Source organism: Gracilinanus agilis, chromosome 2 (assembly GCF_016433145.1).
Source record: "Gracilinanus agilis isolate LMUSP501 chromosome 2, AgileGrace, whole genome shotgun sequence".
Classification (NCBI taxonomy): Eukaryota; Metazoa; Chordata; class Mammalia; order Didelphimorphia; family Didelphidae; genus Gracilinanus; species Gracilinanus agilis.
Genome location: NC_058131.1, coordinates 481035775 through 481063545, shown reverse-complemented (window position 1 = coordinate 481063545; position 27771 = coordinate 481035775). Strand labels below are relative to the sequence as shown.

The following is a 27771-nucleotide window of genomic DNA, read 5'->3' as shown; positions in this document are numbered from 1 at the left end:
GCGGTTTGAGAACATTTCCCCTTTAATTTCATTTAAAATTGGTTTCTTTAAATATTTTAATTACAAGTTCTGTATATTGGAGATAGAGTAGTAGACACTGCAGGCACTCAGTACTGGATTCCACCCTCCTCATCCCTCTCATGCTGGGCCCTGATAAATGGCCCCATGATTCCAGCAGCCTCAGAACTGGGTATTTGGATACATATCAATGGATTTCCAGTAGCCCTCACAATAGAAAGTATATTCTTAAACATTTTCCAAGGGACCCCAATGATTTTGCCCACCAATATTGAGCAGTACTTCAAAGAGGACTCCAGGCATTTCATTCTCTTATTCTAACAACTCACAGCTGGCTTTTTGCTAAGGTGGAGAACTTCAGGAAGTGTGTGTACTGTCCTTATCTTGGCCCTGGACTAATGCACCCAGAAGCCAATATTGCTTCCGCTCCTCTGCCAGCCTACAAAGTATAACCAGAATTGGTCCATATAGGGTAGAAAAGACCAATTTGAACTTCAAATACACATCCAGAAAAATAGCAGGCAGCAACACCTAGTTGGAAATTTACCAGACCTCTCAACCAAATTCTACCTCCACTGTTCCACACTTCCACCCTAGAATGAAGATGATTCTAAAATGCAACACCTTTGCTGGTATGATTGCTAGGAACTTATAAAGAAAAGCAGGTGAGCACAGCAAGACTGTGCATGCCTGTGCAGAGATGGGCCTTTCTGCTGATATGACCATGGTCTAAGTGCAAACCTAATGCACTCTCACTTCTGGAGACACAAGTTGAAGTCTGTTGGGCCAACTTGCCCTCCTGTCTTCCACTTCCCTCTAACCTCAGGCCACTTGGTCTGTGCTTCCCGAAGAGGTAGAAGAGGCATTTTAAAGCCAACACAGGCTACTGAGGCTGGAAGGTGCCCTTTAAGAAACAAAGCAGCATCTCTTCCCCTGTATTTGAGTAAAGAAACTTTGCACAGGGCCCAGAGTCGGAAAGATCAGAGCCAGGGCGATAGCTTCATAATTCTGGGGGCCAGGATCTTCCTCCTGTGCCTCTGAGGATGTCGGATTTTGGGAAACTGGGCAGGTGTAGGACAGAGGGATTAAAATATCTCTAGTGGTTTCTCTATTATATACTGCCACAGGGAAAAAGCAAAATCATCTCTGGGGAGGATGCATGGAAGAAAGGCTAGGATATTAATGAGGCTCCATCAATACTCTCTCTCTCTCTCTCTCTCCCCCTCCTTTGAGCATAATAAGGAAGTAAGAGCATTCATTTTAAGACAAAGGCAGTGGAGAGAGGGACAGGAATGCCCTAAAAGGAGCTGTAGCTGCTGGTTACCTAGTGCTCTGGCTTCCCTTAAGCCAACAGCATTTGGGGCTGTCTCCCACCCAGCTGACCCAGGTACACATGAGGGGGTAGGGGAAGACTGGTTTTCAGTCTCTGTGAGTTAGAGCTTTAGAGAGTGTAACTTTCCCTAAAGGTCAAGTAGCAGGACACGAGGATCCTCCACTGCTGCCTTGATTTTTCGAAGGAAAAGCACTGCCTCTCTGCCATCAATCAGTCGGTGGTCATAAGTCAGTGCTATATACATCATGGGCCGCACTTCCACCTATAGAGAAGAGACAGAGAGACAATCTTCTCTGTATTGTATCAGGGCATGAGGAAAAAACAGACCAGAAGACCCAGTTTTCTTGGCAGTGTTTTCCTGAATTTTCCCTTCTGTGCACTTAAGGTTCGTGCTCCATCAAGTCTAACACCCAAGATGGGAAACTCCACTCAGTGACAGTGTTCTCCAACCAAAAACGTTAACTCTTCCCTCTCTTTATAAGCTGTTCTGTAGGCCAGAAGAGCTCCTTCTACTGTCAGGGAATCCCTAAAATTCCTTCCTTAAGGCTATCTTCTTGCTCATCTGAGTACCTTTAGACAGGTTCCCTTCTACCTATCTAAGTCCCACCCATATTTCAAGGCCCAGCTCAGGCCCAACCTCCTCCTCCATTAAGCTTTTCCCAACACAATTTTATCTAATTGTTTTGTCTTTTGCAGGTTCCCAATTTTAAGTTCTCTCTCAATTAGACTGTAAGTAATCTCCTTGTGAGAGAGGACTATATCCCCCACTTCTACAACCCCACAGTGCTGATAGCATTACTAAATACATAGTAAGATTCAGATACCTTTTGGCTAATCTTAGATAACAGACCGAAACTACTCCCACAGTTCCTGGAACTCTGCAGGAGAACTGTTTCCTGGGACTGTAGTTAAGCTACTACAAAGCAGTGGTAGTAACTAGCATAAACTATTGCTGAACCAGATAAAGGCTGAATTTCCCTCTCCAATAGAAGGTTCTACAGAGCAAGTCACACCTAGTGTGTGCAATTAGTCTTTATAGTACAAGGCAAGTGATAGTACCATAAAATCTCACACTTTAGCAGTTCCTACCTTGCCTCCAATAGCAACAGGCCTATCAAAAATGCCATGCATGCCCAGGATGGCCGACTGAGGGGGGTTGATGATGGGGGTCCCAAAGAGGGAGCCAAAGACTCCTCCATTGCTGATTGTGAAAGTGCCACCGTCCATATCTTCTATGGCAAGCTCATTCTTTCGGGCCTGAAAAAAGACAAGTTTCAAAACCTATTTACATGGAAAGAACATAGTTTAAGTGCAGACTGAAGCATATCATTCTTCACTTCATTTTCTCAATGAATTTTTCTCTGCTATAAGCAATACATATTGTTTCACAACATGACACAAGTGGAAATATGTATTGCAAGATAACATTATGTACAACCTGCATCATATTGGGGAATGGGTAGGAGAGAGGCAGAGTACATGGATTACAAAATGACAGAAAATGAGTACTAAAAATTACATCAATATGTAAACTAGAAAAAATTAAAATAAAAAAAATTATTCATATTTTACCTCTCTACAAGCTGAACAATTAAAACTTGGGTCCTCATTTTATTGGGGGATTCAATCATGTTCTAATCAACACTGAGGACATGATTCAATTTCTTTCTTTTTTTTTTTTAACTTTTACCTTCTGCCTTAGAATTAATACTTTGTATCGGTTTCAAGGCAGAAGAGTGACAGGAACTAGGCAATTGAGGTTAAGTAACTTGCCCAGGATCACACAGCAAGGAAGTGTCTAAGGTCAAATTTGAACCCACAACAACCTCTAGCTGAACTATCTCTAGTCCTGGTCTCAATCCACTGAGCCACTTAGCTGTCCATGACCTGGCTCAATTTCTAAGTTCTTCAACCGAAACAGACTTAAAGCAGAAACTCAAAACAAAGAAATTCACTTTAGAAGTTCAAACTAAAAAGACACCTCATGACAAGGGGCTCCACTACTTTTGAACCCCGCCCCCCACCCCTATCCTTTTCACTCCATCTTCAAGTCACCAGGAAGTACTGAGATCAAGAACATTTTGGAATTTAATTAAAATAATAATAATAATAATAATAATAAAAAGAACATTTTGGGATCCTGGTCCTGCCAATGAAGGTAGTAAGAAGTTTGTAAAGGCTGGTGCTGGGGGTTTGCTTGCCCACCTTCTAACTTTCCCAGTAATCTGTGGTTTTGTTCCTTCATTGAATTTTATTTACCTTCTCTCCCAGCTCATTTATGGTTCGTTCGATGTCTGCAAAATTCATAGTTTCCACATTCCTAACAACTGGTACCACAAGTCCCTGCAGGGAATGAAGTACCAGTTTACAGAGGGGGAAAAAAAAACGTATTCTTTGTACTTATTGACCTTCATATAACACTTTTCCTCTGAGGAGCAGGAAATATTTTTATAATGCTAATTTATTAAGATTCCTGGAAAAAAAATCTTTTAGAGACAGGAAAATAAGATACCAAAGTTAGAAGACTTGTCTAAATAAATGATGATCCAGAATTCTCAACCTAGACCCACTGATTCCAAAGAGACCAACAACTTTCCCCAAATGCCTTGCTATTTCACTATTATTGGCAGCATATAGGATTAGAAGGGTGGCAAGATTAGGTCTAAATATGAAAAGGCAGAATCTAAATAAGGTCAGTATAAGGCTTCTTTTATACCAAGTCTCTTTGACCTCTTAAACCCCAGCCCCCAACTGTCCACTAAATAAAAAGAAAATGGAATCTCCAAAGCAAATGTCTTCTACCTACCCTCACAGGCAATGCTAAAGCACCCAATACAGTAAACCCAATTTACATACCCGTGGAGTGGCCACGGCAACACTGATATCGATATAATCCCTATACACGATCTCTTTGGTTGTGTCATCAATCACTATGAGAGAAAAGGCAAAGGTTATTATTAATACACACTCTTTAAAGCTGGGGTTTGGGTGGGGGTATGAGGATGTCTGTAGAGCAAAGTTGATTTTTTCCCCCTACTCTAATCAGTCACTGTTATTCCATCTCTTGGGCCCCAGCACTTTTTTTTTGGAGATGTTTTCCAACATTCCTTTGAGACACTACCTTGCACACCGTAAGTACTCAATAAACCTTATGAATTTTGTATAAATGTTCTTTTTAGCAGAGGAATAGGAACAGTATCCCTTAGTTTAAGAATGAAAGAATACTATCTAACCTGAACAAGACCAAAAGGGCAACCTCTACATATTTCAAAATAAGAAAGAATGAAGACTCTTCCTGTTGAAAGTCACAACCAGTCTTTCTTACTCATGAGCAATAAGAGGAAGTCAAATGAATTAAATCTAGTCCTACATGGTGAAATGGATAGAGTGCTGGGCCAGGAGTCAGGAAGTCTCATCTTTCTGATTTCAAATCAGGCCTCAGACGCTTACTAGTTGTGTGATCCTGAACAAGTCACTTAACCTCATTTGCCGCAGTTTCCTCATTTATAAAATAAGCAGAAGGATATGGAAAACTACTTCAGCATCTTTGCCAAGAAAACTCCAAATGGGTAATTCAACCAAAAAAGGGTTTCTCTCTCTCTCTCTCTCTCTCTCTCTGTCTGTCTCTCTCTCTCTCTCATCCGTACCTTTACATCTTAGAATCAATATTGTGTATTGGTTCCAAGGGAGAAGAGTGGTAAAGGCTAGGCAATGGGGGTTAAGTGACTTGCCCAGGGTCACACAGCTAGGAAGTATCTGAGGCCAGATTTGAAGCCAGGACTTCCCATCCTCTCTGGGACTGGTTGGTCAAAGGGAAAGAACAAAGATATATAAAAATATGTATAGGAACACTTTTTTGTTGTAGCAAAGAACTAGGAAATTAGAGGGTGTCCATTAACAATCCTTTTTTCTGTTTATTGTATATAGAAAAGTTTATGTTAATTTGTTTGTCAAATTCAGATTAACAGAATTTCAAAAATTTTCTTATTAAATCAAATGGCACGGACTATTTCTCTCAAGGCTATTTATAGTTCTTTGGGAGCCTTGGTACCACTGATGGCTATTAAAGAATTTTTTATTGAATCTCAAACCAGGAGAGAGAACGGTATCTAAATGAAAGGTTAAAAAGGATGCTATCTTATTGAATCAAATTTTCTAAGGTAAAAATAAAAACAAGGTTAGAGTCTGAGTGAAGAATTCCTAGTTGTATGACCTCTGGGCAAGTCACTTAACCCCAATTTCCTAGTCCTCAGAATTTTTCTGCTTTGGAACCGATACCTGGTATCAACTCTAAGGTTAAGGGTTAAAAAAAAAGGGAAAAAAATGTAGATGAAGGATTCAAGTCCAAGGGCCAGAAGTAGTACAAACAGTTCTCCCAGTAAATTCATTCCCATCCCCCCCCACCTAGAGATCAAAGGTTGCCACGGAATGTGTCATGTACAGAGGTCATTCTCTTAGATAACACTGAGGGTGGGTGAAGGCTGCCCTTACTAAGCTTTGTACATAAAAAGAGGTAACTTGGGCATGAGCAAGGCCTCACAAGAGGCATATGGTAGGAGCAGTAGAGAGTGCTAGGTCTAGAGCAGTGATGGTGAACCTTTTAGAGAAAGAGTGTGAGGCCCTGCCCCTACCCTACCCCCCCAGACAGAGTGCTATGCCCACCCCAACCCCAGAGACTCAGTGCCACACCACACCACACCCCCATCTTGCCCTCTAGTCCCCCATTACTCCAGACAGGGAAAAAAGGAAGCGCTCCCACTGGGCTGCTGGGTAGAGGGACGGATGAAGTGAAAAAATGTCCTCAGCACAGGTGAAAAGGGGGAGGGAAATGGTCCGAGTGCTCCGCTCCCCTCCAGCTCTGTCTCCTGTGCATTGCCCGCCTTAACTCCTGTGTGTTCACATTGGGCTGCTGGGGAGAGGGGTAGCGGATTTGAAAAAAATGTCTGCAGGCACAGTGGAGAGGGAGGGGAGCAGCTCTGCCCAAGTTCCTCTGCCTTTCTAGTAACAAACTGGGGAATGGGGGTGGGGGTGGGGCAATAGCTGGCATGCTCACAGAGTGCTCTGCATGCCATCTTTGGCAACTGTGCCATAGAACCACCATCACTAGTCTAAAGTCAGGAAGATCAAAGTTCAAATCTGGCTTCAGAAACATTAGCTGTGTACCTGAGTCAAGTCATTAGTTTGCCTCAGTTTCTTCATATGTAAAATGAAGATAATATTAATACCTACCTTAGAGTTATTGAGAGGATCAAATGAGATATTTGTAAAAGTACTTAGCACAATGAATACATAGTAGGTGCTATATAATATTTATTCCCTTCTCCTCTCCCCTCAAAAAGTTGCTTGTTGCCAAGACCAACTCTTGAAAGTTTTTATATGGAAATGAAAAATGTTCTCTAATGAGAGAAAACATGCAGGTTGAAATACATCATACTACTGTTTTAGGAAGCTAAAAATGAAATATTTATTTTTCTATGCCAGCGAAATATAGTGTGTGTATGTGTGCATCTTGGGCCAAGTGAACTCACCTGCATTTACTATTGGCTGCTCCTGTAAAGCAAAGGCAGAGGCCTTCACAAATGCTGACATGAAGCCTAGTTTCAAGTTGTGTTTTTTCAGAAAAGTTTCTTTGTGTCGGGCCCGCATGTCCTGGATGTTACTGCAAGAACATATTATAAACACAAGGGAAGCATCATGTGTACACTTTTACATGTTTCTAAATTCAAGTATAGATTTTTTTTCTTTTTTTCTTTCCAAATATGGATTAACATCCACTAAAGTTCTACTCCAACACCTCATTGTGGAATGAGGCTAATATTAGATTCTGAAAGGAAGACAACTCAAGTGGAGTATAAGCTAGAAAAGCTTTGAGTATAGGCCTCAGGACAGAATTACTATCATTCCAGGACTAACCTAACTAAATTCAGAGGGGCTCAGCATGAGAATATTAGCTATTGTTATTCTTTCTGGTCAGAGCAACTCATGAAACCATCCATTAAAGCATGAAAGGGGCTTATAATTTTCATTGATGAAGGTTCCCATGCCAAGGAATCACAGATTTTTACTGAAGTGAGAACAGATTAGGCAAGCATTCCATTAAAATTCCCAACTTCTCTAGGCTCCCTTTAAACAAATTGTGAAATGATTCACTAAAGTTTATCATGATTAATTTATTATAGAACAATGAGAGGCAAGAAGAAATCAATACCAATCTGTCTCTAATATTCAATATATCCTTTGGAAAGGTCTCCCATCATTTTTTCAAAAGACATTGTATAGCTTTTCATTGGCAGAAAATACACACAAAAAATCATGTGTGTGTGTGTGTGTGTTAAGGACCTCAATAGAAAAAGAAGTGACTTTGTTAGAAAAACATTTTTTCAAGGGCCCAAAAATCAGGGCATGATTTACATCTGCCATGTTCCTTGTTTGTATTAACTCACCAGATGACAAAAGGAACACACAGGTGCCTAAATGGGCAAATTAACTATATTCAAGACCCTACAAACTGCCCCCAAAGTAGTTTATGATCAAACTTGGGATGGCTATTAAAATAATGTGGCTCCCTTCCAGGTATCATGTAGAAAGGAAATAAAAATGTTCCCCACCTTTTCAGGTTCACTGGTGCCAGATAAGAGTCATGATATTTAAGAAATGTGATTTTGCCTCATACAAAGCTTGGGACTTTCGGCTTCAGTCTTTCCCTTCTACCAGGGAACTTTGTGAGAAGTCTCTGAAAAGCTGTTGAATTCTATCCACCCGCTTTTTGCCTCCCTCATAAGCACTATAGTTTAGGAAATGGCTTTACCCATAATTTTATCATTGAAATATCTGTATTTATCGGAATAGATTCCTGTGATGGAAATTGAATTTAGGTCTGACTCAGTTCCAAAGCTCAGTTCTCCCTATAATAGGCCTAATATAATATTAAAGTGAAAGATAAGATATGACCCAACTTTAACTCTCCTCTCCAGACCTTTTTGTCTTTGAAAAAGGAAGTTTTCCTAAGGGGGCTGATTGGGTTTACAATGTTTTCCTGAGCCTAACCTTATTTACTGCTAGGATTACCACCCTAAAGACATTACTGGATCCCAAGACACAAGAGCTGCAGAAGAGGGAAAGAGAACTGATAAACATCTTTGCTCTCAAACCAACCCAAATTCTATTGCCTAGGTCATTAAGGAGTTTCTATTTCTGAGTCCTGACCCTTGGTGACAGAGGCTGAGGCAACTAGGGAGAGGAGGTGGTCTCAGAGAAGCCCCTTTTGAGTGAGGCAATGGCATAAACACTAAAGGCAATCAAACCAAACTAGATTACTAGATGTACTGAGACCCCAGGTCATTGTAAAGTGACACCTTGATTAGCTACTGAAAGGACCTGGAGATACTGCATTTCCCCTTCTGTTTTGTCAACTCTATCTTTCAGAGCCACAAATATTTACATGTTTTGTCTTAAGGAATTGGGTAGAATTTCAAAGCACAATTCAATTTATGTACAATTTAGCTTTAATGCACTGTAATACAAGCTGTTTTCCCTTCTAATCCATTACCACTAGGTCCTTCCCTGCATCAAACAGGCAAGAGAGAGCATCCTTGTGGCTTTTAGGAAGGAAAAAGTCAAAAGACCCTGCCTCAACTTCTCCTGGTTATCAGAACATGAAAAGTGGCAAACTAGAAAATCTCAACATTGAACTGCTTTAACACACACCAGGATATTTATCCATAAACTTCTTCTTTTCCACAAAATCAAATTCCTTTTTGAAAAGCTGGATGATATGCTCCCAAAATTATCGCTGAAAGAAAAGTAAAATGCTTACTATGAGAAGAAATGCTGATAAGCTGATTTCTAACAATCCTGAAGGGCAGAACAACTTTGTGGAGTTATATACAGGAACCAATAAGGACAGTTCAGAATTAGTAATAATTCTATCTTTTTTTTAGGGAACACAGTGCTATATATAGCCCATTTTATAAAGTCTCCATCCCAGTTTGGAGAAAACAGAACAGGAAAGGGCCATACTTTTTGACCTGTATAAACCATTGTTAGAAGACCAGGTAGAGAAATGGGCAACAGTTTAAGAAGGAAATAAAATATTGGTTCTAGGACATGTCTTTTACTAACAATCATTTTATGGAATGACAGGTTATTAGATCTGAAGGGACTGTTCACTAGGTTATTATCAACAGAGTTCAGAACAGGCAGTGCTGGCCATATTTTATAGGCAATTAATACAGGGACCAGGGGAGCACAAATAATAGTAGTTACACATTCTGGTTTGAAAGAAGCAACAGTAGGAACTTTCACAAAAAGTGATCATCTATTTCCAGTTCCTCATTTTACATATGAAGAAAAAAGCCTGAAGTTTTGACATGATCTATTCAAGGTCATATAGTTAGTAGAGAACAGAGATTAGATGGGAGCATTGAGGGTGGCAAAATGAATAAAGCACTGGGTCTGGAGTCAGGAAGACTTGAGTTCAAATATGACCTCAGACATTTACTAGCTATGTGTCTGGGCAAGTCTCTTAACCCTGCTGGTCTCAGTATCTTATCAGTAAAATGGGCTGCAAAAGGAAATGACAAACCATTCCAATATCTCTGCCAAGAAAACCCCAAATGGGGTCATGAAAAGAGACATGACTGAAATGACTGAACAAAAAGTTTTGAGTCCAAGTTTAGAGTTCTTTTCACTTCATAACACAACTTTAACGTTAAGATGGCATAATAAACTATTAACCTAGCCTCCTTATCTCTGTTCAAATACACTTGCCACTATGAATATATTTAAATATTTGTTGCCCTTCTTATCTTTTTGGACTATTGGATATATTATCTCGAATTCTTGAGATCAGTTCTGATCCCAGTTTAGCACAAGAATCTCAGAGATATACACAATGCCTTGACAGTCAATTAGGCAATGAAAACAATTCACTACTGGCTTCTTTAACCCATTCTTTCTGAAATCGATATTGGAATCTCTCCTAAGTATAGAATAATGACCATTATTTCTCTATTCTCCAAACACAAAGAGATGGGGTTACAATTCTCACCTCATATCAACCTCGTTAAAAGTAGTCAGCATTGCACATACATTCTGGGCTTCCTTCAGACGCTGAGCAATACGTTGTCGCATCCTGTTCATTTTTACCTAAAACAGAAAAGAGTGTAAGCCTAGAAAACCTTGGATTCTTGAGATCAACTCTGATCCCAGCTTAGCCCAAAGCAGTATCAGCACTGGAAGGCTCAGGGTTGAAGAAACAAGTAGGTGGGTGTGATTCCACACAACAGAGTTCTTTGCCCCTTTCAGTGGTGGCCTTTTCAAAAGATAAGAAAGCCTTACTTGCTTGGCTTCACCTTAAGTGTTTTGTGACTGTGGGTCCCAGGAAATGGTTTGATTTAAAAAATAAAACCCAAGTCAAGCACAACAGCAACTACTTGTAGAGAGAAAGCATGCAAAGGAAATCATACACCAGCACTTCTGAAGTTGCAGTTTTTCTAGGCAGTGCTGCCTTGTCAGGCAAGAAACCCATAGTCGTCTTGCCCACGTTTGAGGATTTTGTCCTGATGGTAGCAGAAACAATTTATCCAATAGTTTGTTGGGCTTCTCTGCTAAATAGAAGCACTCCCTAAATCATCTCTCTCAAACATCTGAGCCAGTAGAGGCCTTGCAAACGATTATTCACCAAGGGCAAGTCTTAGGAAGTTATTTTCAATGTAAGCACTTAGCACAGTTCCTAATACATAGTAGGCACTATATAAATAATAGCTATCATCATTTAACATTATTATTTTTTTCTTTTAAACCCTTACCTTCCATCTTAGACTCAATATTGTATTGGTTCCAAGGTGGAAGAAAGGTAAAGGCTAGGCAATTGGGGTTAAGTAACTTGCCCAGGGTCACACAGCTAGAAGTGTCTCAGGTCACATTTGAACCCAGGATCTCCTATTTCTAGACCTGGCTCTCAAAGCTATTATTATTTATTACTAACAACAGATACAAGGGTAGAGAGTAGGCCTGTAATTTTATTCATATAGCAAACCTCCAAGAGAGGAAACTGCAGGCAGACCTTTCTCTGTAACAAGTCTCGGGAACTGCCTAGAACAGCAGTGTCTAATTTAAACAGAAAAGGGGTCACAGCTGTGACCATATGCTATTATCTCTGTTCTACAGTATTTTTATTTATGTTAAATATTTCCCAATTACATTTTAATTAGGTTCTGCTAAGGAGTGTTGTGTAGTGTTCAACACCACTAAGGCCAGAGCACCAAGAAGTTAAAAGTGTCTTACTTAGGGTTACATGTCAGTAGGGCCAGAAGCCAGAGTGGATCCCAGGAGCCCAGTCTTCCTGGCTTTGAGGCTAGCTCTCTATCTGCTATGCTAGGCTGTCTTACAATTTATAAAGAGAAGCCTTCATGGTGCTTTAGAGTTTATAAAGTATTTTTCTCATAATAACTTTGTGAAGTACTTAATTTAAATATTGTACAATCACTGTTTTGTTGGTGAGCAAACAGATACAGGTAAGAATAACTTGCCCAAAGTCATCTTTACTAATTGCTAAGGACAGAGTTAGAATTCAAGTACTTCTGTTTTCCAGTTCACTGTTCTTTCTGCCATATACTCTATCTCTTAAGGAATCAGTTGTGAGCCAGGGAAGTAGAATTAACTTTACACTCTTTATAAATGACTACAAGACTGATTGTTCCTGTCTAGCAGTATGCTCCCCAAACCAGTGTTTACAATCCTAAATAATGTCTCATATACCTTCCCTTTGTTTCCTCATTCCTAGAAAGCTGATGGGGCTGCCCTTCTTAAGGCTCTTGAGACAAAGTGAAAAATGAAATGTTTCTTTGTCAGCTTCTGCTGGATTTTTGATCTGGGATTTCTAACTATTTTGTCCAAAACCAAATTATATTTTGACATCAGTGGGGAGTCATGAGATCTTGAAATATAAGTGAAATCTATATAATCAAGGGTTCAGCTTGTGGTAAGGCACAACCAATGGCATAAACTCTGAGCAAGAGTTTCCTGAGGCAAGTTGTCGATTTGGTTGTAGCAGCCTGGAAGCTGTCACTGCCACATCCCGTCCCCCCTCCTCAGTAGTGCCTTTATCATTCTAAACCTGGCATTCATCAGTCCTCAGCAGCTTACCCTATGTTCTGAACGCACACCTTTGCCAGCTCCTGGCTCTGCTGCTGAAACAGCAGCAGAGGGTTTTACTGCAGACACTGGAAATGGAGAAAAGGTACAAATACATCAGGAAGGGAAATGATTTCTACTGCTACCTCTTCTGTCCTTTACAGCATCAAGTAGACTATGGGCATGTTAGTGAAAGTACAAAGGAGTCTGCCAAAAACTGCACTGAAGGATCCAATCAGGCCTAACTGACAGGAAGATCATTAGGAAGGAAGGAAGGAGCCCTTGTAGACTTGGAAGGAACTGTTACAAAGTGGGACAAGAGGAACTTGATGAACCACCCCTGCTTCTACTTCCTGGGAACAGAAGCATTGCTTACCAGGTTTGGTATCAACAGGTTGTGCTGAAACTGGGGGCACTGGGGGCATCTGGGTGGGTATAGATGCAGCAGGTGGGGGAGGGGGAGGAGGAGCTGCTACAGAATCTGGTTTAGGGGCTGCAGCAGGAGGAGCTTCAGCTGGTTTGGCTTTAGCAGGAGCAGCTAAAAAAGAAAAAGAGTTTTTATTACACATACATATAAAAGCTGAGTGATATAGGCATCAAAAAATAAAGCCACATTAAGTCCCCATCTTGGCAAGAATTGCACTCCTGAACAATTATTGCAGAGGTTGAAATGAAAACAGGGTCAGTGGGATGGAGGTGAGAGGTGCTACTAGTCCCAGGGCTCCTCTGCTTCCTAGTGCTACTGCTCATCTCTTGTTAACACCACAGTCAAACAGGAAGCCAGGGCACGAGTTTCCATAATATGCTAAATATTCTCTGCAGTGTCTTATGTAGGAGAATCCTTTAAGTGACTCTTGGGATGCTCAGGGCAGCTGGTGGCTCAATGGAATGAGAGCCAGGCCCAGAGATGAGAAGTCCTGGGTTCAAATCTGATCTCAAAATACTTTCTAGCTGAGTGTGTCTGGACAAGTCACTTAACCCCCATTGCCTAATCCTTACCACACTTCTGCCTTGGAACCAATACTTTGTATTGATTCTAAGACAGATGGTAAGAGTTAAAAAGATAAAAAGTAATTATACAATAGGCTTGAAGAAGAACAGTATATACCTGTCATTTCAATTTAAAATAAAATTAGTTTTTCATGACAAAAAAAAAAAGTAAAGCCACAAAAATAACCTGATGTTCTAAATTCTGTTTCCAATCATTCTTTATTGAGTGTTTCTACTGTGGAAAGTGGAAAAATAAAAAAGGTATAAGACCTATCCCTGTCCTTAACAATCCCCCTACATGTTCTAAATTAGCCCTTTATGCTAATATTCCTTTTATCACAAATATTCTCAGCTACTACCTGGGAAAATGCATTTAAAAAATTAAGATCCTTCCTTTCTAGGGCAGCTAGTTGATGGTACAGTGGATAGAAGGGCCTGGAGCCACAAAGATCTGAGTTCAAATCTGGCCTCAGACACTTAATTTTGGTCTCCCTCAGTTTCCTCATCAGTAAAATGGACTTAATCACACCTACTTCACAGGTTTGTCATGAAAATCAAATGAGATAGTAATTGTAAAGGCTTAGCACACGACCTGGTTCACTATAGCATAGTGACTGCAATAAGCACATTAGCTTATACTTATTATTATTAGGTGATATCAGTGGATATTAACACTGGACCCTAAGTCAGGAACACCCGAATTCAAATCAGACTTTAGACATTTATTAGTGGTATGACCTTGAGCAAGTTACTTAACCTCTGTCTGTCTCAACTATAAAAATGAGGATAATCCTCACAGGACTGTAGTGAGGATCAAATGAGATATATTTTTTTATTTAGAATATTTTCCCATTGTTACATCATTCATGATCTCCTGCTCTTTCCTCCTCCCTCCCAAATCCAAAAAGCAGTTCAACTGGGTTATACGTGTAAAATGAGATATTTTTAATGTGCTTACTATCATGCCATATATATAGTAGGTGCTATATAAATGCTTATTCCCTTCTCCTTCCCTCTATGAAACTTCTAGTCAAAAAAGGGGATTCAAATTAAAGCAGTAGGAATACAATAAATACAAAATATTCTGAAAGTCACCAATATCCTCATCTATTGACTCCATGCCACTTGCTATCTCAGAGAAGAGAGTGCACTAGGTTGATTTTATTTGACAAATATCTTTATAAAATACAGTAAGGCATACAGATTCAAAGCATTTCATAAACTCTACAGTCTCCCTCATACTCACAACTGTGGGGGAAAAAATGTTTCATTAGACATTAAAGATAAATTCTTACCCATATGGGAGCCTCACCTTTAACTCCATAATATGAGGTCAGAATCTAGAATTCCTCAAAAGGCACTTTCTATCCTCTTATATATTCCTCCTCTTTCTCCACCTTCAGGTAATAAGTCTTAGTTTAATAATGACCCCCAACATTAAGTGGTTTCAATTCTCCATTCTTTTCAATGGTCCTTATAGTTTTAGGTCTTTAATGATCAAGAAAGCAACATGGCTTTAATGAAAGCAGAACCAGAATAGAATTTAGGTTTTCTTCTATGTAGTCTACTTACTAGTCTTATTCCAGTTCCTCACCTCAACTCTATTAAGGTTGTATGAAAGACCAAACTACTAATACTTTTAACCTGAGGTAGAGCTGAGTTAAGGACAGCTGCTGGGTCTGATAGGATTCTCAGTTCATTAAAAAGTTTGCTTTGAATCACTCTGTGTACTGCTCTGAAGGTCACCCTTTTCTCCTGAGGCTATTCTGTATTTCTACTGTGCAGTTGCCATGACTCCTATAGATATAGGCTGTTGTTTCCCTTGGATGCGGCAGACATTTCCCTATCTGGGTTCAGAGATTTCTTCCCTGGGTCTGATGCAACCCTGCACCAACTTAGCAGTTGACTCCTTCACCCCTCCTAGAAGTCATTATAGCTAAAGCCTCTTTGTCAGAAGTCACAGCTGCCAAAAAGAAGAGAATCACTCTATTATATCCTCTATTTTTAAAGCAGAACTATTTCAGGGGCAACTCAGTGGATAGAGAGCCAGGCCTGGACATGAGAGGTTCTGGGTTCAAATCTGATTTCAACAAATGCTTAGTATTGATTCTAAGACAGAAGGTAAAGGTTTAAAACAAAACAAAAACAAAATTATTCCTATATAGAATAGGATGGACTGAAAAATCAAACTGTGACATGCTTTGAGCTCTTGGATTCAGACACAAAATAAAGTGCTACTTCCTACTACTGGGCCATCCTCTTTACTCTTTCTCTCTCTCTCTTTTTTTTTTTAAATTGTGTATTGATTCTAAGGCAGAAGAGTGGTAAGGGCTAGGCAGTAGGGGTTAAGTAACTTGCCCAGGATCATAGAACTAGGAAGTGTCTGAGGCCAGATTTGAACCTAGGACCTCCCATCTGTAGGCCTAGCTCTCAATCCACTGAGCCACCTAGCTGCCCTCTCTTGAAGAGATAGAAGATCCAGAAAGAAAGATGTACCTAGGCAAGGAGAGAGTACTTTGGTGTGTTCTACTTCATTACTATTCTTTATCTCTCAAAGGTTGTTTTTTTTTTTTTTAAATCTTCAAGTTCACACTCAACAAATATTACCACTCTTACTCCCTCACCTAAGGTGGCTGGAATGCCAAGGAGTTCCTATGAGGTAGGAGGGAATCAGTATTTTATTCTCAGTCCCATCTCCAAGGTGGTGTGTTGGAGACCATGACAACAGGAGCTCCTTCCTTACCGCCAGTTTTCCTGAGAGTGAACAGAGGGGTTCCTCCTTCCACTTTTGCTCCATCAGGTACCAAAAGGGCTTCAATCACTCCATTTGCCGGTGATGGAACCTGCACAGATGTCTGGAAAAGGGAGATGAGTTGGGGGAAACATCAGAATTTTTATTCAGTACTAGAATCAAATTAATTTTGCACAGAAAACAGCAAGTACAACACACCAAAGAGGTAAAAGATACCCATTTTTCCTTATAAAACAATAATAACTCCAGATATATTCAACAAAGAACACAATGAGGGAATCAGTATTTTCAGGTCTTATTCACCACTGTGAAGGGCACTACAGATAGAGAAACAAAAATCAAATTTAAAAGTCAAATTTTCCCTGCCTTCAAGGAGCTTCCATTCTGACAAGTGGTAGGGAAGACAACAAAATGCACACACAGTTCAATACAAAAAAATACAAAGTTTCAGGGGGATGGGGGGAACCTTAACAATTAGGAAGGATCAGGAGAGCATTTACAGGAAGCTCAGAATTCTAAATGTAGAGGGGAGCAGGGTGTGCATTCTGCCTAGTCTTGAGGGAAAAACTATGCAAAGGTACTATAATAGGAGCAAGAATTCCCTGCACAGGAAACATCTAAACAGGCCAGTTTGGCTAGAAAATGAGAGTGCTTACAGCAGTTTTCTGTACAAAAGCATAGAGATGTGGCCTGGAGCCAAACAGGGAGGTCTTTAAAAGCTAGAGTTAGTATTTCATCTACAGGAAGGGAGAGTGTTGCCAAGGGGCTTTCTGAGCAGAGGAATGAGTGACAAAGTCAGGCGTGGGCTTTAAGAAGATCAATTTGGCAGCTAGTCATGCCCATTTCAAGAAAAACAAAAGCTATAAAACCACACAGACAAGATTCTTCTTTTAATAATACCTGACAGCTAGGTGATAAAAATGAAAACAAGCCTTGAAAAGGTTTCCATTCATAAGACTGAGAACTTCTAAGCACTGTTACAGTTTGAAGTCAGAGTCAACTTGAAAAAAAAGAAGAAAAAAAAAGCAACCCAATATTTACTCTCAAATTAACTATTTCATTAATAATTCTTTGGTTTTTTTTTAAAAATCTCCTCTTTTGGTGGCCTGAAGAACTAAGGGAAGGGCAGTAAGAAGAGACCCAACACACACTAAGCCTACCTTATCTGTTTCAATTTCACAAACCACTTCATCTTCTGAGACGGTGTCTCCAACAGCTGAAAAACAAGCCACTGTCTGTCAAAAGGGAACACTCAATAATAGGAGAAAAACTTCAAAACCATATATTCAGGGGCAGCTAAGTAGCTCAGTGGACACAGAGCCAGGCCTATAGACAGAAGGTCCTGGGTCCAAATCTAGCTTCAGACATTTCCTACTGTATGACCCTGGGAAAGTCATTTAACCCCCACTGACATCTTCTGTTTTGGAACTATTTAGTATCAACTCTTAAGACAGAAGGGAAAGATCTTTAAAGAAAAAAAAAAAGTGCACATATTTTCAACAATGCCATTTTCTGAAAAGATCTGGAGGAAAATATACAGTACACATTGGATCCTACTGACCAAGACACATTTATGTTTACTTGACTTAATTAATAATACCTGGAAAAGTATTTGCTATATGATATTTAGACATATGGAATAAAAAGAAGAATACCTAATCTTACCTTTTTCCCACCTGACATCCCCCTCTGTGACAGACTCTGCAAATGCTGGAGTTTTGACTGTAATAATATCATTCTCTAAATAGGGAGGAGGAAAAAAAGTCATATGAATAGCCATCTTTTACCACTATTCAGTTTTTGCTCTTTTCACTCAAATTCCTCTCCCAAGAGGGCAAGGAACTATTTAACTCACAAGTACTTACTGCACACTGCTGTAGTTCTGAAGAAGCGAACATTCAAGACAGAGCCGTTTACGCTACAGAAAAAATATTAACAATTAATTTCTTTAACAGGCACGCTTCTCATTTAAAAAATGCTAGGTTTTGTTTTCATTTTTTTATAAAAGCATGTGCTTTCCTTCAGAGTCAAAATTTTACTTCAGAAGGATTTTGTTTCATATTTCATTCAATTGTATCATATATATGACAAATGTAATTCATAGAGTATGCAAAGAAACCGGACTGGTCTTATTCTTTTTTTTTTTTTTTTTTTAAACCCTTACCTGCTGTCTTGGAGCCAATACATATTGGCTCCAAGGCAGAAGAGTGGTAAGGGTAGGCAATGGGGATTAAGTAACTTGCCCAGGGTCACACAGCTGGGAAGTTTCTGAGGCCAGATTTGAACCTAGGACCTCCCATCTCTAGGCCTGGCTCTCAATTCACTGAGCTACCCAGCTGCCCCTGGTCTTATTCTTTCAAATGTTAAAACTGGGCAATTTGGTCTCTTGACACCTTGCCAAAGAATCAAGTTCTTTCTTTACTTTTTTATTTAAATTTTCTCTTTTATTCAATTAAATTCAAGTAATATTTGTTACATACTCACATATGGCAGTATGCCTACCCTCCAGTTTACAAATTAAAATCAGAGGTAGGTTACATAAAAACTTTAAATTATTAATTTTTAAAAGGTAAGTACAAATTGTAAACACTATACTTTACATCTCTATCTATATCGTATCAATGTGTTCTACTAAAGAGGCCATGGAATTTTTTTTTTATGATGTGACAATATCTTTCTATAGTTTCACATTCTATTTCAAATATCAGTCCTAGGAGGCTTTACTGAAAGACTGAAGCTTTTTCTTTACATTCCTTCATACTACTTTACCTTTTGGGGAAGAAAGCTATAGTCAATCCCAACCCTTCTCAGAAATATCACTGTTAGTAGTTATAAGATTATAGTAAATAACTAGCTTACGTATCCTTATGATGCATGTATAAGCAAAATGGACTCAGATCAATGAGCATTATAAAATTGGGTCTGATTTTTTAAAAATCAGGCTAGATATCTAGTAGGAAAAAAAGATTCTAGTGAAGCACAAACAAAACTAGGAAAGAGTTTATAATAACAATAGGGAGCACCTTCTTTGGAATATGATTACTCCTAAAAGTAGCCAAACAAATTTTTCCAAAAAGATAAGCTATGTAAAAATGTAAGCTCTTTGAGAGTAGGGACTGCCTTTAATTTTGCTTTTTTTTGTATGCCCAGTGCTTAACAGAGTACCAATCACATCATTTAATAAATCCCTGTTGCCTGTCTACTTGTATTTACCCAAGCTAGAATGCACTTCCTCCTAATCTTGTAGAGTCCCCAGCTTCCTGAATACACTGTATGCACACACTTTACATAGTATACATTTTAAGCATTAGTTAAAACTAGCTATCATCAAAAATAATTCTAAACCTTCAAAGCAAGAGTTATGATTTTTGTGCCTAGAAGCCAGAAATCAAAAGACTTCCCAGATATCTCAGGAATCCACAGCTCTCAAGTAACACTTACACAAACTTTTTACTGTAAGGATAAACTGGTCCCTGGCACAGGGAGACACCTGCAAGAAAAAAAAGGGGGGAGAAATTAACTGAAAGTATTAGTTATTACTTTTATCTTCTAAAGTAGCTATTGAGAAACAGCAGGGTTTTCCTTTGCCTCCTCTCCAACCCCTAAAATGGGGTATAGGATCAACTTCAATTAGTGGCGCATAACATTTTTAGGGAACAGCAAGGTGGCTCAGTGGATCAAGAGCCAAACCTAGAGAATTGGAGGTCCTGGGTTCAAAACTGATCTCAGATACTTCATAGCTGTGTGACTAGGCAAGGCACTGAGCCCCCACTGTCTACCCCTTATCACTCTTCTGCCTTGGAATCAATACACAGTACTGATTCTAAGATGGAAGGATAAGCTTTTTAAAAAATGATATTTTTAAACAACATAGGAACCTTGCTTAAGGTCCTATTCCCTTGGGTAATAAGCAGGCCATTTCTCCATTCATTTGATTCACATCCCATTAGCCTTTCTTTTTATGACTTTTTAACTTAGCTGCTCTCAACAAAGCAAAAATAACTTTCTGGGAGAAACCCAAGCTATCAACAAACCTATGGGGAAAAAAATGCTCCAAATTAGTAATAATTCAAGAAATACAAATTAAAGCAGTTCTGAGCTTCTATCTCACACTTATCAGACTGGAGGAAATGACAAAAAAAGTTAATGACAAATGTTGGAGGGACTCTGGGAAATGAGCACACTAATGCACATGTTGGTAGAGGTATGAATTGGTATGACCTTTCTGGAAAGTCATCTAGAGCTATGGCCAAAATGTCACTAAATTGTGCACATCTTTTGACTCAATGATATCGTCAAACCCCATAACCCAGAGATCAAAGGAAGAAGAAAAGGAGCCACATGTACAAAATTATTTATAGCAGCTCTTTTTGTAGTAGCAAATGGGAAACCATCTATTGGGGAATGGCTAAACAAATCAGTATATATATAGTAGACTATCAGTGTGCTGTAATAAATGACAAAAAGGTCAGTTTTAGAGAAACCTGGAAAGGTCTATAGGAACTGATGCAGAAAGAGGTGAAAAGAACCAGAACAATTTATCCAACAACAATAATAATATAAAGACAAACAGCTTTGAAAGACTTGAGAATGCTAATAAAAAGACAACTACAATTCTAGAGAATTGATGATAAAGTACTGCTTGACAATGTGATGAACTCAAGATGCAGAATAAGATATATGTTTATAGATACAGCAAATAGAGGAATTAATTTTTCTTGAATATGAATATTTGTTGCAATAGCTTCCCTCTTACCCCTGAAATGGGAAGGGGGAACAGTATGAGGAAGGTTAGGGAGAAGGAAAGAAGGAAGGAGGCAAAAGTGATTTATATAGGTATAAACTTTAAAAAAACTAAGCTATACATGATATAAATCTTCAGTTTCATGTACAAATTATATAATAATGTATTTACAATGTATTTGAAATTAGCTATCTTATTTGGAATTTCTGTTCAGAATAAAAGAAAGCAAAAACAAAAAAGAGAACAATCTTTTCTTCACCACCAAAATTGTTTTAATATCCTATCTTTCTCATTTTCATGTCACTGGTACTCTACAATGTAACACAGTGTCAACAAGCAAGCTATTAACAACCAACCACTTGAAAATAATCAGAGAAATAAAATTTAAAACAACTCTGAGGTACCATATTATATCCATCAGAATAGCAAAAATAATAAGATGACAAAACTCAGGGTGGGTGATGGAAAAATCTAACTCGCACTAACACATTGCTGGAGGAGTTGTGAATTAATATGACTATGCAAAAAGCCATCAAGGAATTATATAATAAAAGCCAAAAAATGTTTATACCCTTTATCCTACAAATCTCACTTTGAGATTTATGCCCTAAGGAGGTAAGCATTAGAAAGGAAGGACCCAACTGTATAAAAATATTCACAGCAGCACTTTTCTTTTTTTCAAAAAATTTCTGAACTTGACACCAAAAAAGGCAAGCAGAGAACTGTACATAAAGATACAACTATGTATTATGAAGAGCATGCTTTTATATTTAAGCCTAATAAATTCAACATGTCATTTTCAAAGCTGTCTTGCTTATGTGTTTCCTACTGACCCTAGTTCTGCTTTCTATTCACTTTTATAACACTCTAATGACCCATTTTTCTTACCTTTTTTTAAATCTGGAAATTACACCACCACCCCCAATCCCTCCCCACTGCCATGGGGTATGGGGGGGACAGATACCTCTACTTCAGATATATGTAAACAAGCAAAACAAATCCCCATATAGGCCATGTCTGAAAACGGATGTCTCATTCTGCACCTTGAGTCCATCGCCTCTCTGTTAGGAGTTAAATAGTATATTTCAGCAGCATTTATTTTTTAAATTAAATTTTCATTTCTAAATCCTCTCCACCCATTGAGAAAACAGGAAAACAGACCTCATTTTATTTAAAATAGATAGTAAAGCAAAACAAATTCCCAAGTTAGTCATGTCCAAAAAGAAAGGGAAGAAAATCTGTTTCAATCTGCAATCATCACCATGGAGGCTGATAGGGCTGTTTCACCATGAGTGTTCTGGAACTGTAGTTGTTAATTGTTTTGATCTGTTATTAAGTATTTCAAAATTGATCACTTTGCTGATATTGCTGTTATTATATAATAAAGTGTTCTACAGATTCTGCTTATCTCACTTTGTATCAGTTCATATGAGTCCTCCCAACTTTTTCTAAAACCATCCCCTTGAACTAGTAACAGTATTATTGGGTCAAAGGGTATGCTCAGTTTAATAACTTTTTGGGCATAGTTCCAAACTACTTTCCAGAATGGCTTTAGTACTTCACAGCTCTAACAGTGTATTAGTGGGGTAGCTCAATGGATAGAGCCAAGCCTAGAATCAGGAGAATCTGGATTCAAATGTGACCTTAGACACATCAAGTGTGACCCTAGGAAAGTCACTAACCTCAATTGCCTAACCCTTGCTGCTTTTCTGCTTTGGAACCAATACTTAGTATCCATTCCAAGACAAGGTAAGGGTTTATAAAACAAAACAGTATATCCAGTTTCTCACAGTTCTTCCAGCAAGTCATTTTCCTTTTTCATCATCTTAAGCAATCTTAATGGGTTCAAGGTGGTACTTGAGAATTGTTTTAGTTTACATTTCTCTAATTATGTGTGATTTAGGAAATTTTTTAATATGGCTATTGATAGCTTAGATTTCTTCCCCTGAAGTTGCCTATTCATATCCTTTGATTTTTTTACTAATTGGGGAATCAGTCTTTTTTTTTTTGCAAATTTGACTCAGTTCCCTACATATTTTAGATATGAGATCTTTTTCAGAGATGCCTGCTAGTAGCATTATTTATTTATTTTGTAGGAGCCCTTACTTTCCATCTTAAACTCAATACTGTGTAAGAACAGTAAGGGATAGGCAATGGGGATTAAGTGACTTGCCCAGCTAGGAAGAGTCTGAGGCCAAATTTGAACCCAGGACCTCTCATCTCTAGGCTTGGCTCTCAATCCACTGAGCTACCCAGCTGCCCCCTAGCATTATTTTTTAAAGCAAAAAAAGCCCAGTAACAATGACATGCCCCACAATTAAAAGAATTGCTAAACAAATTGTGCTACATAAATGTATAAGGAAATTATTATTGTACTGTAAAAAATGTATAGCAATAATAGAAAAAAAATAAAGGCAGATCCATTAAGTGAGGCAGATTGAAAAAAGCAGAACTAAAGAATTGTATACACTAACCAACTAAGTAAAAAATGGTAACAGCAAGTAGAAGCAAAGGTAATAACAGTAAACAGAATGAACAGTGTTACTTTTGCAAGTATATGGGTCTTCATTTCTTTTATCAAATCAGTAAATAACAGAATGATATAGGTATATGTGCCATTATTACCAATTATTTTCTTATGTTTATAAAGTTTGGGGTAGCTGTTTTTCAATGTTCTTTGCTTTTATTCTATGATTGTTTTCGGGAGGAAAACATTTTAAGAGTAGAGATATTCTATTCCAAAGATGTTCTTCCCCTGACATATTAGTCTTATGTTGTAACATTTAATCTATCCAGTTCTTCAGTCTATTAATATTTTACTTCCTTCTTTACAACACTATCCTGGTTCAGAAGAAAGACCCTATAATGGGAACTTTTCAACTTATGCTAGCTCTCCACAAATTCTACAAGAGGGTGAAAATGCAGTAACTCAGCTATCCCTGTAGATGCAAATTCTGTAGGACTACATTTTCTAAAATAGCACATCCTGGAATAGCTTGAATGATTGAAACAGCATGGTATGGTGGGAAAAAATGCTGGATTTATGATCCTAAAGTCAATCCCTCCTTTGAAACCTGGAGTTAGCCTGACAGAACCCACAGGGACCAAAGATGCATTTCCAGTCCATTCCACAAGTCCTTTCATCTCAGTATTTCAATTTCCATTCTAAAATAGAGGGAATGTTTACTGACAATAATTTTCAACAACATGCTCATGAGAAAAACTGCTTAAATATTCTTAAACCTAGCATTTATAGATTTACTTGAAATTTCTCTAAGTAAGGCATTATTCTTTATAGACAAAAAGAGTGATGCCTTAATTGTCTAAAATAAATGCTCTGTCCAGAAGAGCACCTGAATTCAGAACCAGACTACTGTTAAGAGGAAGGTCAAAACTTACCAGGCAAGGAACGCCTCCCTAAAGGGCAGTTCCCCTGTCGAAAGAGAAAGCATTACCAGTATTTTCCAAGAGATAAGATAGGAAAAATTCCCCTTCCCCATCAAAACACACATATACAGAAATGAAAAATTTCCCCCTCCCCATCAAAACACACATGAATAGTCCCAGGACTGGAAAAGAGAGATTTACAAGGGCCCGGGGTGTGAAGAGTTTAAAGTGGAAAGAATGGAGGTTAGACCTATGATTTCACTGGTACAGGAAGCTCTCTTTAACAAAAGTCAAGATAGCACCACCTCTGCTGGCACAGGAGTCAGCACGTATCAGAGAAGGGACTTGACTCCCGGTACCCCTAGCATTAGCTCTCTATTCATTCTGCCATCCTGACTTTTTGAGAAGTGGCCTTTTCCAATGTTAAAAAAAAATAAAAGTCACCACCTGCACACCCTGAAACTCGAACACCCACGACAAAAGGAACTGGTGGTTAGGGAACTGGTGTCAGATTGACCCGTGATCCTCTTGGCTTTGGTAAGAGGCATTCTCTCCCCCTACAGAGAAAGAAGAATAGTGGGCTCTACGGGCAGGGGCTAAACACCTGGGCTTTTTAATTCTTGGCATCCTTATGGAGTGAAACTCGCGGAGGGTGTGGAGTGTCCCGGGCGGGGAGTAGCGCGACCGCCCCCGCCCCGCCTCTGGGGTATTAATAATAGTTCATCAGCGAACCTTTGGTCCCTTCTAGCTCAGGGTGGGGGGGTGCGGGAAAGGATTGTCTTTTTAGAGGTCAAGAGCAGGAAGAGCAGCCTGACCTCAGCCCCAATTCCACGCCTTCCGGGGCTCAGCAGCAGGAGGAGGGCGCGAAAGGAGATTTGGCCTGGGGCTCATCAAAGCCCCGAGCCCGCCCCCCCAGGGTGTCCCGGGTGGTGACAGGAGAAGGAGGCGGGATACGAGGGCCACACACACCACCTACCCCCCGACGCCTCTCTGGGGACCAGGGACAGACGGCTCCGAACCTTGGCCCGGACTCTCCCGCGGCCTCCTCGTCCCGGTGCCCTTGGTGCCCAGGCCAGCGCCGCCGCCCGCCCCGCCCCGCCCTGCCGTTCCCTCCAGTTTTTGTGGCCTTGCCCGGACCCCTATCGCGCGGTCTTGGCTCTAACTCGTATCCCGCCCAGCTCCTACCTTCTGGAAGGCGGAGAGCGAGCGACTAAACGCCCGAGACACGCAGCGGGAACGGGACAGCATCGCGATCTGGGCAGCGGAGCCTAGGGCGGGCGGACACCGGATGTAGGGCCCGGCAACAACCGGAAGTGCGATGGGCGGCGCCACGCGAGCGGGGAAGGAGGGGAGGTGAGGGTTGTACCATTGCACCTCTAAACGGAGGAGAAGCTAGGAGGAACGGAGGCTGAGCCTGAGACTTGTCTGAGCCTCGAGCAAATTTAAGGGCCTTTTTTTACCTCCAGCAATTGAGGGCAGGCACCATTACCTATTTACTTTTTAATTTCCATAGGTACCTAACAGTGTGCTGCAGATAGTAGGCACTTAATAAATGTTTTTATGGATAATATGAATGGCCAAAATTGGTTACAGTATCACTAAGAGCAATACCGTCTTAACATAAAGTGCTCTCCTTCACCTCTTTTCACCAGTACAAGTTCTTTGTCCTCGGATTTGACACCTTTGAAGCACTTGAACGATTAATCATCCATCCCTTCCTGTTGGAAAACTTTTCTCTACTGGTCTCTATACTAGCCCTCTAGTCTATTGCGGGGGTTGGGGGGGAAGAGGGGAGGAGAAAGCAGAGTGGGGCACTTCTTCCTTCTTCACTGGCTCCACACTTGCTCTTTCTGCCCCTATGCTGCGCTGAACTTTTCTTTCTTCCTTAGCTACCTCCTCTGTGAGAAAGACTCTAAAATCTGTATCTTCAGCCTTTTTTTTTTTTTTTTTTTTTTTTTGAATCTTCAGTTTTACAACTCGAGTTCCCTAATTATAACATCTGGATATCCCACAATGTATGAAATTGAGGAGGGGGAGGGATTGTCAGGGTAGAGGAGGGATTGTGCCAATGATAGCAATAGAGGTCTTCAACTTTAATTTTGCTCTAGGATCAGCCTTTCTCCTCTTTCTGACTTGTCTTTTAAATCATCATTCTTCCTGTCACTCAGATTCAAAATCTTGGTTCCTATCTTGACTATTACCTTCTTTCATCTCATCTATACATATCTGTGTCTTCTACTCAAATTCATTCAGTTACCAAGTTTTTTCAATTCTTTCTCAATAATGTCTCTCACATGTCATTCGCATTGCCACCACAAATTTGAACTATTGCAACAGTTGCCTCTACCACCAGGCTTTTTGTTTTGTTTTGGGTTTCTTGGTCAGTCAGTCAACAACTATTAATTAATCACTTCCTAAATACCAAGCACTGGGCTAAGAACCAGAGCTGTAATTTCAATGGGATGGTGAATATCCATGTAGCTCAACAACTGTATCTTATAAGGTTATAGTCCTAGATAGTTGTTGGGACACCAAAAGAGATTTTCTTATATTCATGCAGCTAGTCAGGGGCAGGATCTGAAATCAGGTCTTCTTGATATCAGGCTTGATTGACTGACTGACTACTACTATACCCTATAATTATCCTATATACTCCTGTCAGATTAATATTCCAAAGCAACTAATGTTTCTTTTATAACTGTTACCCTCTTATTATAAGGGTTCATTGGATCCCCAATGTTTATAAAATTCTGTAATTCAAAGTCCTCCATCCTTTGCAACCATCCCTGCCTTTCCCTTCTTTCCTACTTTAATCACTCTAGTACAGGACTTCACTGCCTCCTAGGTGAATAAATTAAATCAGTTAAGAGATCTTTCTATTTCTCCCCTTTTCTCTCTTCCAAGCAGTCCATCCTTCACCCTGCCAACAGAATAATCTTTCTTATTAATAAACCTGGCCATGTGTGGCATCCTACTGCCTACTGAGCAAAGTTCAAATTCCATTTCCCAGGCACTACAGGCCTTATACCATCTGTCAGCATTCTACCTTACCAGCTCTATTTTATATCTTTTTCAATATATTTTGCACTCATACAAAACTGAACTCTCCTTTGTTCTCCAGTATTATATTTGTAACGTTAATTTTAATCTCTACACCTTCCAACTTCTACTTTGCTCATGTCATTCTTTTTGTCAGAATATCCTTTTTTCTATACTCTAACTACTGGATTCCCACTTATCTGTTAATAAAGATGATATAGCACATGTATATAAAGCTTTTTTTTTTTTTTTAGTTCCAATCCTGACAAATCTCATCTCTTCTATGAGGTTTTTCCTCTTATCCCTCATTTAGACTGCAAACTTCCTCCCCATCCAGAACTTCACATTTCATTTTATTTGGCATCTCTCCAA

At 39.4% G+C, this 27771-nt stretch overlaps 1 protein-coding gene across 1 annotated transcript; it reads right to left on the bottom strand.

The window, feature by feature from the left end:
* On the bottom strand, positions 1-26828 carry DLST (dihydrolipoamide S-succinyltransferase). Its single transcript, XM_044664945.1, has 15 exons — positions 25546-26828; positions 24373-24406; positions 19671-19719; positions 18095-18147; positions 17895-17969; positions 17390-17445; positions 16221-16332; positions 12864-13025; positions 12500-12576; positions 10401-10498; positions 6880-7010; positions 4208-4281; positions 3611-3694; positions 2441-2608; positions 1-1613 (listed from the first exon to the last, which is right to left on the bottom strand). Exons 1-15 carry the CDS (start codon positions 25606-25608, stop codon positions 1479-1481), a joined length of 1371 nt encoding a protein of 456 aa, XP_044520880.1. The 5' UTR covers positions 25609-26828; the 3' UTR covers positions 1-1478.
* Positions 26829-27771: the final 943 nt, after the last annotated feature.

Coding starts and splice junctions, on each gene's coding strand:
- DLST (XM_044664945.1), bottom strand. CDS start 25,608: ATGCTGTCCCGTTCCCGCTGCGTGTCTCGGGCGTTTAGTCGCTCGCTC. Junction 24,407..25,545: donor CGCTCTCCGCCTTCCAGAAG/GTAGGAGCTGGG, acceptor CTCTTTCGACAG/GGGAACTGCCCTTTAGGGAG. Junction 16,333..17,389: donor GTGAAATTGAAACAGATAAG/GTAGGCTTAGTG, acceptor TCCCTTTTCCAG/ACATCTGTGCAGGTTCCATC.